At 43.0% G+C, this 12,325-nt stretch overlaps 1 protein-coding gene across 5 annotated transcripts in view; it reads right to left on the minus strand.

Moving 5' to 3' along the window:
• Positions 1–278: 278 nt before the first annotated feature.
• LOC105686090 (protein neuralized) overlaps positions 279–12,325 on the minus strand; it is a 69,532-nt gene continuing 57,485 nt past the window's right edge. For 3 of the 5 annotated variants that reach the window (XM_012400696.3, XM_012400694.3, XM_012400695.3), the window contains exons 2-4: positions 7,418–7,584; positions 5,956–6,524; positions 279–5,369 (exon numbers count right to left, since the gene is read on the minus strand). In XM_012400696.3, the coding sequence (XP_012256119.1) occupies positions 4,274–5,369; positions 5,956–6,524; positions 7,418–7,584 (1,832 nt within the window). In that variant the 3' untranslated portion in view covers positions 279–4,273. Of the gene's footprint in view, positions 5,370–5,955; positions 6,525–7,417; positions 7,585–7,708; positions 8,096–12,325 lie in introns of those variants that run through there. The other 2 variants (XM_048653439.1, XM_048653448.1) reach the window with 2 other exon arrangements.

Consider the following 12,325-nt stretch of genomic DNA (forward strand, 5'->3'; position numbering starts at 1 on the left):
ACTTCCATACGGACAAGGAGGAGGCAGAGCTTAGATTTGGCGAATCGGGTTCTCCTTCCGCGTGGTGAAAGTCGATGACCTCCGAATCAACGCCGTTTTTGATTTTGTCCCCAATGGGCCTTAATTGCTGTGATATCGCGATTCGAAAATTTGGGAGTTTCGGACGGAACCAAGCCGGTTGCGGCTCGCGCGTATTGCGTCGAATTCGTGATACTGAAACGTACACTATAGGAAAAAAAACATTTCTTTTATAGGTTCGCAAAATGATAGCGATTCAATTAGAGATATTTAAGGATTTATTGTATTACAGCGTTTAGCTGCGTGAATTATATTACATATGTATAAACATCATCGCCATCTTTACATTGTCCGAAAAAAAATTCGGGCGTAGCTTATTAGGTAGGTATATAATATTTATAATGATATAATAATGTAATGTAATAATAATGAATAGCATAATGAGGGTGTATAAGACATCACATAACGCGTAAAGGTAATTTCACGTACACGTAATAATAATAATGATAATAATGACAATAATAATAATATATAACTGGCATGCGATACGTTCATGGTGATGATAATTCATGAAAAAAGAATATTCAGTTGCACTATTATAATGAAAGATATGAGATAACGTCAGAACCATATTATAGTCCAAACAGTGCTAGATATCAAAATGATATATTAGAATAAAACGGTTATCCACAAGCATCGTCAATTACATAGCAAATAAAAAAAATAAACCTAAAATCCCTTGAATAATTGTTATAATACCAGCACATTTAAATTAGTGAATAATTATTGTTTGATAATATCGAACTGATATTGTTATTGGATTAAATAATGATGATAATAGTCATGATGATGAAAATAGTCGATGATCAAATTGTTAAATCAAATATGATGAAGCAGTGCAATAATAAAACAATGACAATAATAATGATGATGATAATATTAATAATATATCACCTACGTCAATAATATTTTACGCGATGACCATATCATATACTGTTATTTTACTTTTACTTTTATCTCTTTCATTATCAGCGAATTTTTGGGAACGGTTCTTCCTGACATACCCTATTATATGTAATATATAACATAGAAGGTTGTAGTTATTGTTAAAAATTAAATTTATAGAATAATTAATTATATTTCCTAATAGATCTGTGGCTTGCGCATATTCATGATACACGATAATTTAATATTTTCGTATTTATTATTTTATTTATAAATTTTTCGTTTACTTAACATTTTTTTTTTGTTCATTCATTTGTTTGTATTTGTATTTTTAGTTTTTTTAATTTTTTTTTAATCTAATATTTCTTTCTTTTTTTGGATTGGCAGATCCAAGAATGAGCTGCCGCTCGCAGGACTAGAGATTTCACTACTGCTTTGCGTGTGTGATCATTTCTGGATATAGAACAAGAACAAAAGTAAAAAAAATATAATAATAATATTGATATTCAATTAAGGGCGCGAGTCTAACTTTTCACCCAATTGTGTTGACTAATTACTCGTTTTCATTTTTTTTATATGAGAGAAGAAAATAATCGTAATAATAGTCGAAAGGAAAAAAAAAAACTTGCGAATTTTCTAAATCGTCGTAATCGATCTTCGGATAGATGAATATCCACGCGACTTTCGAAATATGCAAATTGAACCGAAAGAATTTTTCGAATCAATTACGACCATTAATTAAATCGTACTCCTCGACACCCACACACGCGAACTTTCGATCATAATCGCACCTATGTTCAAGCTTTAATATTGATTTTAGTAAAAGTAGAATTTAAAATTTGACGTGCGTCTATACATTTTCATAGACATTAGTCACGCAAATATTTTACATTTGAAACGGTTTTTTTTCCTTTTTTCTTTTTTCACAACCAACAAATATCATATTCAGAACGAGAAATCTGAGAAGATATGTGTGCCTACAATATAGGAGTGGAGTTAAGTCGAGTTCCTCAAGTCCAGTCGAACCATAAAATCAACGAGACAAATGCGATTCGAGCATAAGGCACGACCTGTATCTATTATTATTATCTCTATTAATTTTTTTGGTATCCTTTAGGTTTTATCTTTTTTTTATCTTTTTTTTTTGTATCTCTTTACATTTTTTTTCTATTTGTTTCATTGTAGCGTATGAAAATAAGATAGCTTTGTAAAAAATGTTATTGTGACGGCCGTGATTTGAAAGAATGATTTTCCTTTTTCTCAACAGTCTTGCAAATTTCGGTCGTATACCATGTCACAAATTATAGAGCTCAAAATTATATTGTAACAAATCTATAGGTTGTATTTTCATTCAATACGTCAACAAAATCATCGTAAGATTTATTATACTATCGTAAAGTGGATTGGCTTATGTATGTTTAGCAAATTTCTCAGTTTCAAATACTCATGCGCTGTTTGTTTTAATTTTATTCATATTATCTGTGTTTAAGAAGTCCAAAGTCATACGTGTAGAAGGGTGCGTGTTTCTGCATTTGGCACGTTCTTTGTTAATTTTTTTTTTTTTTTTTTTTTTTTAAATTTGATTTCCACATTTATCCATCTTTCGAATTGATAAAACGAACATTTTTCTCTGTCTTGATTCAATTTAATCCAACAAAGAAAAAAGCCAATTTCGATAAAAGGCTCGAACATCATGCGGATCTCTTTGGCAATGTGAATTTGAGAGCTGCGAAAGTATTCCATCTGATCAACTGTTATTATCTATCAGAAGTACAGTTATTTAATAATAGTTTATCTTCGTCTTCTCAAAAAAAAAAAACCAAAAAAAAATCTCTCGTTCTCCCTTTCTCTCTCTCCCTCTCTCTGTTCATGACTAATTATTTATACACCCAAAATCGAAAAGAAATACAAACAAGAAGAGAAAAAACCCGTAGAAACAATTTATGAACAAAAAAACAGAAAGAGAAGATCTAGTCTACCTAAATGCCCTAACTCTTATAAACCCGCGATGATTGATAATTACACGTACGTTACATTAAATAGTAGTCATGACGATTTCAACGATTGTAATGATGATGACGATAATAATAATAATAATAATGATAATAATGATGATGATGATGATGATGATGATGATGATGATGATGATGATAATTATAATAGCATACCAATAGTCGTAATAGTGACATCAACGATGATGGTGGTGATAATAATAATGATTACTAATTAGCATGATAACGATACACTACCTCGTATAAAACACAATTCGTAAAACTAGAGTCAACCTATCCCAATCCATTCATCATCCAATCAAATACGAGAAAGACAGGCAAACAGACAGACAATCACTTAAGCTCGTTCATGCAAAGAGAACGCGACGGGCAAATGAATACGGGATCATTGTCGAATCATTTTACCGAGTGAAACGGCGACGGGAGAAGCGCGATTGGCAATTCGTCATTTTGAGTATATTGTAATTTTGTGTCTCCCTATATTCTTTACGATCACACGATGGCAGTGTTGATTAATGAGAGTACTCGCACTTATTCTCACGCCACCACTTGTTATTTTATATTATTCTTCTCCGTTAATTTAAGATATCTCTCATTTATTCCTTCTATTGACGGTCTAATTGACAGAGTTTCCGACACTCCTGTAAATATGATGAATCAAACGACTAAACGACGATCACGAGATTCGAACCGGAAATAGAAACACGAATTAATCAAAACCTCCGTATTTATACTCATGTAATATCGGGAGAGTGTACATATCATCGTATATCATATTGTATAATACCATATACTACACGTATGTGTTATCAATAATCTCGGAGGTGCCATAATTTCTCTAGAGTCAATCATCAACATTTGCAAAATCCCTTCTCTTGACACCATCGAAAGATAAAGAGAATATCATGTACATTTATCTATTTACTTCTTCATTCGTTCATGTATCTCTCTATGGTGCAAATGGCGGGGATGAAGGTTGATATTTCGTAAAAAGCTCGCTAAACGTCAGCAGTAAACTATGTTATACAATATAACTCTCTAGTATTTTGGCAGGTTATAAATGTTGAGAAATTCAACCGAAACGTGGCGTTGACCTCGGAGCACCTCGAACTCGTTGATATAAAGAGAAAAAAAAAAATGGAGAAAATAAGAACTGAAAACTAACTAGATTCACGAGCGTCAACGAGTCCTTAATTGTTAAATCCTCGAGTTCTATTGTAGCAAGAGTAACGATTACAATTAGAATTCGAATAATAATCATAATCATAATCATAATCAGAATCAGAATTATAGTCAGTTCAGGATCTATATATGCGAATAACGTCTCTGATCAGGGCTCTGCATAGCGGACAATGTCCGCCTCCCTTGCCCCGCCATTGCTGAATCGCGCAGGGGTAGCACATGCACATATGACCGCATATGTAAAGAACACTGTCTATATTACGCTCGTAGCATATCGAGCACTCGCTTGGTTGTCCTGGCGTTGGTTGGAGTCCCTCGCTCCACTGTTGCAGGTGCGAAGAAGCTTGCGACGTCAGGGTTCCGTCCAATGTCTGATACGAAACGGGGTCAACGTACGTCGATGATCCCGTGCTTATCATGGTCCCGGTAAGCGGTGGAGATTGTCGCGAAGATCCGGGATGGGGGACGGTTACCGTCGGCGGCGGAGGAGGCGGTGGATGATGAACCGGTGGTGGATTTCTGTGAGATGACGAAGATGCCGAAGACGACGTGGCGGCGTAAACTGGTTGCGGTGTCGACGGCGGAGGTGCAGGATATCCGCCCTGAGGGGGTAGATTCACGACGAGAACCGTGCCACCGCCAACGGCTGGTTTGAACTGAACCATTTCGGAAAATCTCGATAACTCCGTTGCCGCGTTGCTGTGATTGGAGTGCTGACTCGGTGCCGGACCCTGCCGCTGCCTCGGTGGAGAGGTGGGTCTGCTGGCGAGCATTCTCACTCTTTGGGTTGATCCGTAAACGTCAACGAACGCCCACAGCTGAAGAGTCTGATCTACGTGCATCACGACGCTTGGTGTACCTCCGTTTTTGCTCATTTGCACCTCGCCGTAATGGGTGACGGTAAACGCGATTTCGTCGCCAGGCTGCGGGCTGGATGCTACGTCTTTCGATACCACCCAGTACTCGGGTCTGTCGAGCAAAAGATCACTGTCGTCCGGGAGATCTTCGGCGGTGAGTTTCGCCGGGTCGCAGGAGGTCAAACCTAGGGCAAGGGCACCGACGTACATCGGTTCAGTCGCGAGGATCTGAACGACCAATCTTTCTCCCAGGAGAAGGGGTCGTCCGGTGAAGGCGTATCCGTGACAGAACTCCGTGTCGCTGCGAGTGGCGACGCACTGTTGATTACTGAAGCATATGTTACGCCCGCGAGTTCTGTAAGCAGAAAAAAAAAAAAAAAAACATAGATCGTTAATTTATTCGTATTACAATTTTATAGCCGATATTTGCGGGGGCGTGAAACCGAGAGTTTGCGAGGCTCTGGTTTCTCTCCTTAAAAGTTTATCCAAACGGAAGAAATCGTGCCGCTAAGATCCGAGCGTTTGAAGAGGCCTGGCGACAAACAGGCGCGTCCCACGAGGGATCAAAGTTCAAAACTAGACTCAGTCACCGTCCTATACCGTATATTAAGTAACCCCCCGACCAGAAGGTTCCTGGACTTGTATACCGTCGACGATTGACGATGCCACGAATTAGCATCGGACACAAACCCGTATTACAGCGATTACCATTCAACCGGTACGCCTCGAGCAGATTCCGATCACTTTACTTATTTAGTCACCTTGGGGACTCTGGTGTTTTGATAGGGCAACACGTAACACCGTAATACCGGCACACGTGCTGCACCTCAAATGGAAAAGAGTTTCCAGCGATTTTAGAAAGTCAGTGCATCGGAATCTCGCAGATCTTTTGCAGTGGGTTGGACGAACGTGTACCGTAAGTGTAATAAAATTGAACTCACGAGTGAAAAGGTAGCGACTTGAAGACGACACCGGAAGGTTGAAACCTCAGTCCCGGTAGATCGACGTCCGGTTCATGATGGATGGACATACTCTGCATTGTAGGAACGATAATTCTCTCGACATCCCGACCCGCGTTACTCGCGTCATCCATCGCCGAGTGTCTCGAATGTTGGGCGTTATCCTCGTTGCTGTGATCCGCGCCACGTTTGACATTGTTGAAATGTTGTCTATTCGGGTCTACGAATTCTATCGCTGTACTATTTCCGTAGACATCTATTATCGCCCATAGGGGACCCCGGGTCTCAACGCTGCTGAAGAACACGCCTTTTTCCTCTCCGTTAACGCCGAAGTGCACATCGCCGGCCGACGTGACGTAGTAAAATAGCACCGTGTCTCTTTCAGCGAAACGTTCGGCGAGAGCCTTAGCCCAGTAGCCGGGTTTATTCGTGAGATCCGGACAGGCATATTTCGGAAGACCGCTGCGAAGGTTGATCGGGTCATTGGCGGTGAATCCGAATCGAATAACGCCGCTCCAGTTGTCGGATATCTCGAGAAACTTCACGCACACCTTGAAGAAACAGAAAGGAGGAAAAATTAGGACTTTTGATCGAAACGGACGAGTCATCGATTCTCGTTAATCGTCGTCATTGATCAAGGCCGGCAAGCCTCGCGATGGAATTCTGTTGCACGGGCGATAAGAGATGTCGAAAGATTTCTTTTCATGGAACTGTTTACAGACTATTGGCGTTAACGCGCTCATTGTCCGACGTATTTCGTTGTAAAAGTGATAACAAAGTTGATTTGCGTTTGTAACGTACGGACAACGGCGAGTGTTATTTTTATCTTCTTAAGTTAGGCGATAACAGCCGATAACTACGCTAACTATGCCTTCGGATTTTTCTGTTTTTTTCCTCAAACTTTCGACAATTTTGCCACGTATTCAATTACACCGTTGTCGACGGCAAATAGCAACGATTCATTCGAATTTACCCACTCGTCCTCGTGCGTCGTCAAACGGTTTTAAAAACCGCCAACACTTTTATCTCCGTAAAATGGATACAAGACCCACGCACATTCATCGCGTGGGTTTGAGACTTGGTCCTTACGGCCTAGAGCAATCGAGAACCGGCCTTTACCAAAGCGTATTATTAACCCATACGAGTATCGCGCGTGGGTCTTTGGAACGTAGAAATACAGCAATACTCGTATCGCACCGGCAACAACAATTCAAAGGTCCGGAATGCACGCAATGTACTACTTCGAACGCAGTTCTATAATTAATGTGCAACCTTGATGTTATCTGATAACGGATCAATCAAAAAAAAATTGGCGGGATGTGGTCGCGCTAATTTAGTCCGTGGCGTCATTATACGATAAGGATATTCGTACAAACAAAAACGTTATCGCCAATGACGGATTTACAAGATTAAGTAATGTTAGTGAATCGTCGTTGATTCTTACCTTTTCCCCGATTCGTACGGGTCTGGCGCTGAAAGTGACACCCTTGCAAAAGCTTTCGTGTCTCCTCGCGATCGTCCCCCCGTTACAGAGTCTGATATTGTCCCCGTGAACCCGGTGAAAGGTCAACGGTGGAAGATTATTGGTTCCACCACTGGACGACCTGGGAGCTGCAAGTAGAAAAGATAAAAATCGTCAAAACCAGAGGTCAGGTATCGCCGAAGACAACGGAAACATTGGAAGGTGCGGCATGTGCCGTAGACCTTAATTGAGACGCGGAAAATGCGCTACTACCAATATTATTCATATCCCAAACATATTGGCCCACGGAGGACATTCGACACTCCTCGATCAATGAAAAAATCAATTCATTTACACCTCTGGAGGATCGTCTGACGTTTCCAGCTCTCCTGTATTTCATGACTACGTTTCGTATCGACGTTAGGCCGACAGGTTTTCGCTCTTCATTCACTCGGGGATGTGCACGAGGTGGTTACGCGATACATTCAATTCCAATATCGGCCGCACGAGACAAAATAATTATCATCTATGAATCGCGCACTGACAGCACCCGGAGGATCAACGGAATAAATATACACCGTTCGCGTTGGCCCGCCGTGTTCAGCACGGAGGAAAGTGAAAGGGTGTTGTCGCTTCTCCGACCGCCGTGTGTCTACTGAAGCCGATCATAAGACTACGGTTGGATCTCGGTGGTCAAGTGCCTTCCTGGCAGGCAACAGACGAAACCGTACCTACATCCAGACAGGAAACCACACGTTCCTGACCGGATGTAACGAACGGGGCGTCGCTCCATATACAAGGAATGCCCCGGGCGATAGGGCTTTGTTTTTCACGGATGTAGTCCTGTTGTTCACCTAGACCTCGAAACACCCGGTGCACCACCCCTAATTGCAGGTAGCCTCCTTCCGATTGACGAGAAAGTTTCGAGGAGCCTTCGAGACGACGTGTATTATTATTCAGGTGATACGGTGGGTGAACGGTGACGCGCGCGGGGCAACATCATCAAGCGAATCGGCTTTCCTCGGGTATCGAACAGCAACTATTAAATATCCTTGATCTCGCGTTCATTCTCACGGTCCAGGTAAGGCGCAGGTATAAACAACCAGTCACCGATGGTTTTAGAAACGCGATTTTCCTGCTGCACGCGTTGCGATATACATTTTTTTCATCAGCGTCAACCCACAGTGTGAAATCGCACGATATATTCTGCCCGGCGGCTTTTAATGCGATTTGAAACGAGTGAAAAAAAAAAAATTAAATAAAGTGGGAATCAGGTTTAAAAAAAACGCCAAAATGAACATTTGTTCACCGGATAACCGTACACATCGCGTATCCATACGTACCTACGATGACTAATGTACGCAATTCGCGACGCGAACACTAATTCCCTCGATAACGAGATGGCGACAACTCTTGAGCCGCGGAGCGCAGAGAGATGGTCAGAAAGTCTGGATGTTTAATTGAAGCAGATGCTGCCGAGCGTCACCCTTGAGTTATGAGATGCGGCTGTAAGCAGCTCATACGCAAGGACTACCGCTGATACACACGCGCGTTGCGACCTCGTAATTCTTCGTGGGGGGGTTCCTTCGCCAGTATACCCGCGATCGGGACAGACGTGGAAGTAGGTAAGTTTCAGACGTAGGTATACACAAGTTGCGAGGAACGCAAGAAGCTACCGTGGGAAGCTAGACTTTACCGTTGTGTACCGTATGGACTGAGTAATTTCAAGTTAACAAACCGCGACCAACATCACCGCCCCGGCTATATCATATTTCTGCACTTCCCGTCCGAAGGAAATTGTCGCGCAATTTTACACGCTCTCGAAAAGCAGCGTCCTCGGATGATAGAACCTGTTAATGGTGGCTGTCGAATCGATTGAACTCCGGCAACCGCCTCGAGAGACGAAAATAAATTTTCTACAGCCACCGCGTTGGGCCGCAAAAAAATGCCTCTCCGTTGTTCTCGACGTTCATTCGGAGAGTACGAAAGGTTCGTTAGGAAAAGATGAGCGTGTTTTTTTTTTTGCGCTCCGAGTTATAAACCCGCGGTGGCTGCGTGACGATTTTCCAAGATTCTGGTGTAAAACGCGGAGTTGGTCGGAGAGGTAGATCAAAACATCGAAGTTATTGCCCTCGGTAGAAGCAACGTCTATTAGTCGAAGGTAGACAACACTTGTTCCGCTCAGGGGTCATTGCGGCGCCGATGAAATTTTGTCAGCAAATGACCGCACCTCTCCCGACGTTCGTAAGCGGCATGTTTGTCGATAGTTTTCCGTTATTATAGAAATGATTGTAGTGTAACCCTCCTCGAACTTAATCGTAGCGGTGGATGCGGCACAGGTAAGATTTTACGTTGCTTCGAGTCGGGAATATTAGAAAATTCCAGCGACCGCAACAGATCCTTCGAAACTCGCCTTCCATATACACGGGTGTTCTAATGAATTCAGCGAACCCAAATGTCCGATGACGGGACTGCTTTTTCATTTTTTTTTTTCGTCAATGTATTCTCAAAGGATCGGTTATCGAGATCTACGCCGCACCGGTATGTACGGCGGATGTTGACCGAATGCGTAAGTTCGGCGAATAGATTAAAATTATCCTCATTTCGCTTCGAGCGAAATTACGTCATCGCCGTATGCATTTACATACGAGGAAGATTTTTTTCGCGTTGATAGATTGTCCCAATTACAGTTTGCAGCGATTATCGAATAATTTTCCTCGTGTCCTTTGTATTGGCGGGGTTTGCGAACGACGAATGACGCGGAGAGACCCTTTGCGATGATGAACTTTCGAGTCACGTAAAAGCAAAAAAAAAGAAAAAAAGAAAAAGCGTCGAGTATACCGCGTACAAGGAAACTGAACGCGTGCTCAGTGGCCCTTTAAACGTGCCCCGCTGAAACCAGGCGCGATATTCAAGCCCATGGATTACGGTGTGCGCTTTCTAAGCCGCAATATCAACGATTCGGGTTCAAATAACACCGAGGAATCGCATCAAGTGCCGAGAAATCTGTCGAATCACATTTGTTCCGCTATCCGGCGTCGAACCCGGTGTGTGCGAGTATAATGGCATTTTTCTAGTTTGCATGCGAGAAGGTATTCGACAAGTCGGTATTACCGGGTCTTCGGTGGCTATTAGGTGGCGCGGTGAAAATTGTCGGCGATCGATCGATCGGTCGATCGATCTTCGTGGATCGGAAAAATAAGAGAAGAAAATAGATCGGCTGCATCGGGTAGCAGTTTAACAGCATCGTGGGAAAGTCTACGCGAGTAACTAGCGCGTCGATCGGTGATAATAATTCCGAGCAAGGCTCGATTTTAAATTATTGAAAGGTGCAATTAGCGGCTTACGGTTGTTATTTTGCGCACTCGTCCCTCGCAATTCAACGGCAGCTCAAGTTCTTCGGCGCCTGGCAAAAGCCGTCGGGTATTGCATAACCAGGCGTTGTTACCTGTTCGAAGGTATATACACGGGTGAGGCACCGGCAGAGGCTCGGATACAGAAGGTACGAGAGTGGAGGTAAAGGCATAGGAGAGAGGCGACTTCTTCTCGTCCCCGTACTCGTCCGGCCCCTGCAAACTTGCTGCGGGTTGACTAGGAAAGATCACGGTGCCGGGCGTGGGAACAGGGGGCCCCTCCTAGGAAGTCGACGTGTACACGGCGTCGTTTAAAATTACTCTATTTCCGTAAGAATCTAACTGTGCCTAGCATCTGCTATTCGCTCTATTCATGAACATCTACAACGGCAAATTATTCAGCGATCATCGTCATTGTCGTCGTCGTCTTCGTCGTCGTCGTGGGTGCAGCTCGCGTGATTCGATCTCCGTGATCTCGACATTTTTAGTTTCGCGATGAACGCGCGGTACAAATCTTGCTGCGCACAAAGTTCTTCAGATAAGATTATTCGGCTCCGTAAAAACGAATGAAGAGGATTAACCGTTGGAGGTGTCGCGTTGCCGCACCCTGACGATTAAAAAGCGTAGGTGATACGTCACGAGGTGACGGCGCTCCGGAAATCGAGCACGTGCCACACTTGTCGATTGAGTCTACTTCCTGCGACGAGCGATGGCCTCGTGCGATCCGCTAACGAAACTTTTCGAACCGTTTCGATCGTCCCGCAATTTCCGCGGAGGCTTGTTACTCTTATTTGCCACGCATCGATCGATCGATCCAAACCGCCGAGAGAAGTGCGTTCGCGTGTAACGCCGATAAAAATTAATCGAAATTATCTTCCGACAGAACGGACTCTCCGATCGGTGGCCGGGTCGATCGAAACCAGTTAGACGCACGTCTCGTACAGCTCTTGCTCCAGTGCACTCAAATTATCCAACCTCCATCTCCAGAAGTAGACAAAGAAATACTAGTCCTACTATATAGCCCTCGGACTACCGCTGAGTCGGTTCTATGGGAGGCGTTACAGCCGCTCAGCTTCTTTCTCGGACCAACTCGAGGAACTTGCGAGTCCTATTTCTGTTTCATCTCTCGAGGAGCACGTGTGCCCGCAGGCGGTTAGCGGGTAGAATACCATATAGCGACTTTCACTCGTCTTGACGATTTTTACACGGTATTATTGACGCGATAATGTATATCGCATTAATTTTTGGAACGTTGTAAAACCGATTCGCTCGGCATTCGGTTTTGCACCGTGAAAAAGTACGCGTGAGAATACGTACGAGACCGTTCGTTTACCTGACCGAGGTACCCCTCTCGTGCACTTGAAGTTTGTACAAAGATCGCTCGCGTGTAATTTTCTTCTTACCTACTTTTTCGAATTATTTACCAACCTGTAAAAAACGGTAGATATAGTTGTTTACGCGAAAGGCTAGTTTTTATCGATCGACATCCGTCCGTTCGTAACAGCGAGACGGAAATTATGACGTTGAACTTTCTTGT

This window comes from Athalia rosae, chromosome 1 (genome assembly GCF_917208135.1).
Source record: "Athalia rosae chromosome 1, iyAthRosa1.1, whole genome shotgun sequence".
NCBI classification, from domain to species: domain Eukaryota; kingdom Metazoa; phylum Arthropoda; class Insecta; order Hymenoptera; family Athaliidae; genus Athalia; species Athalia rosae.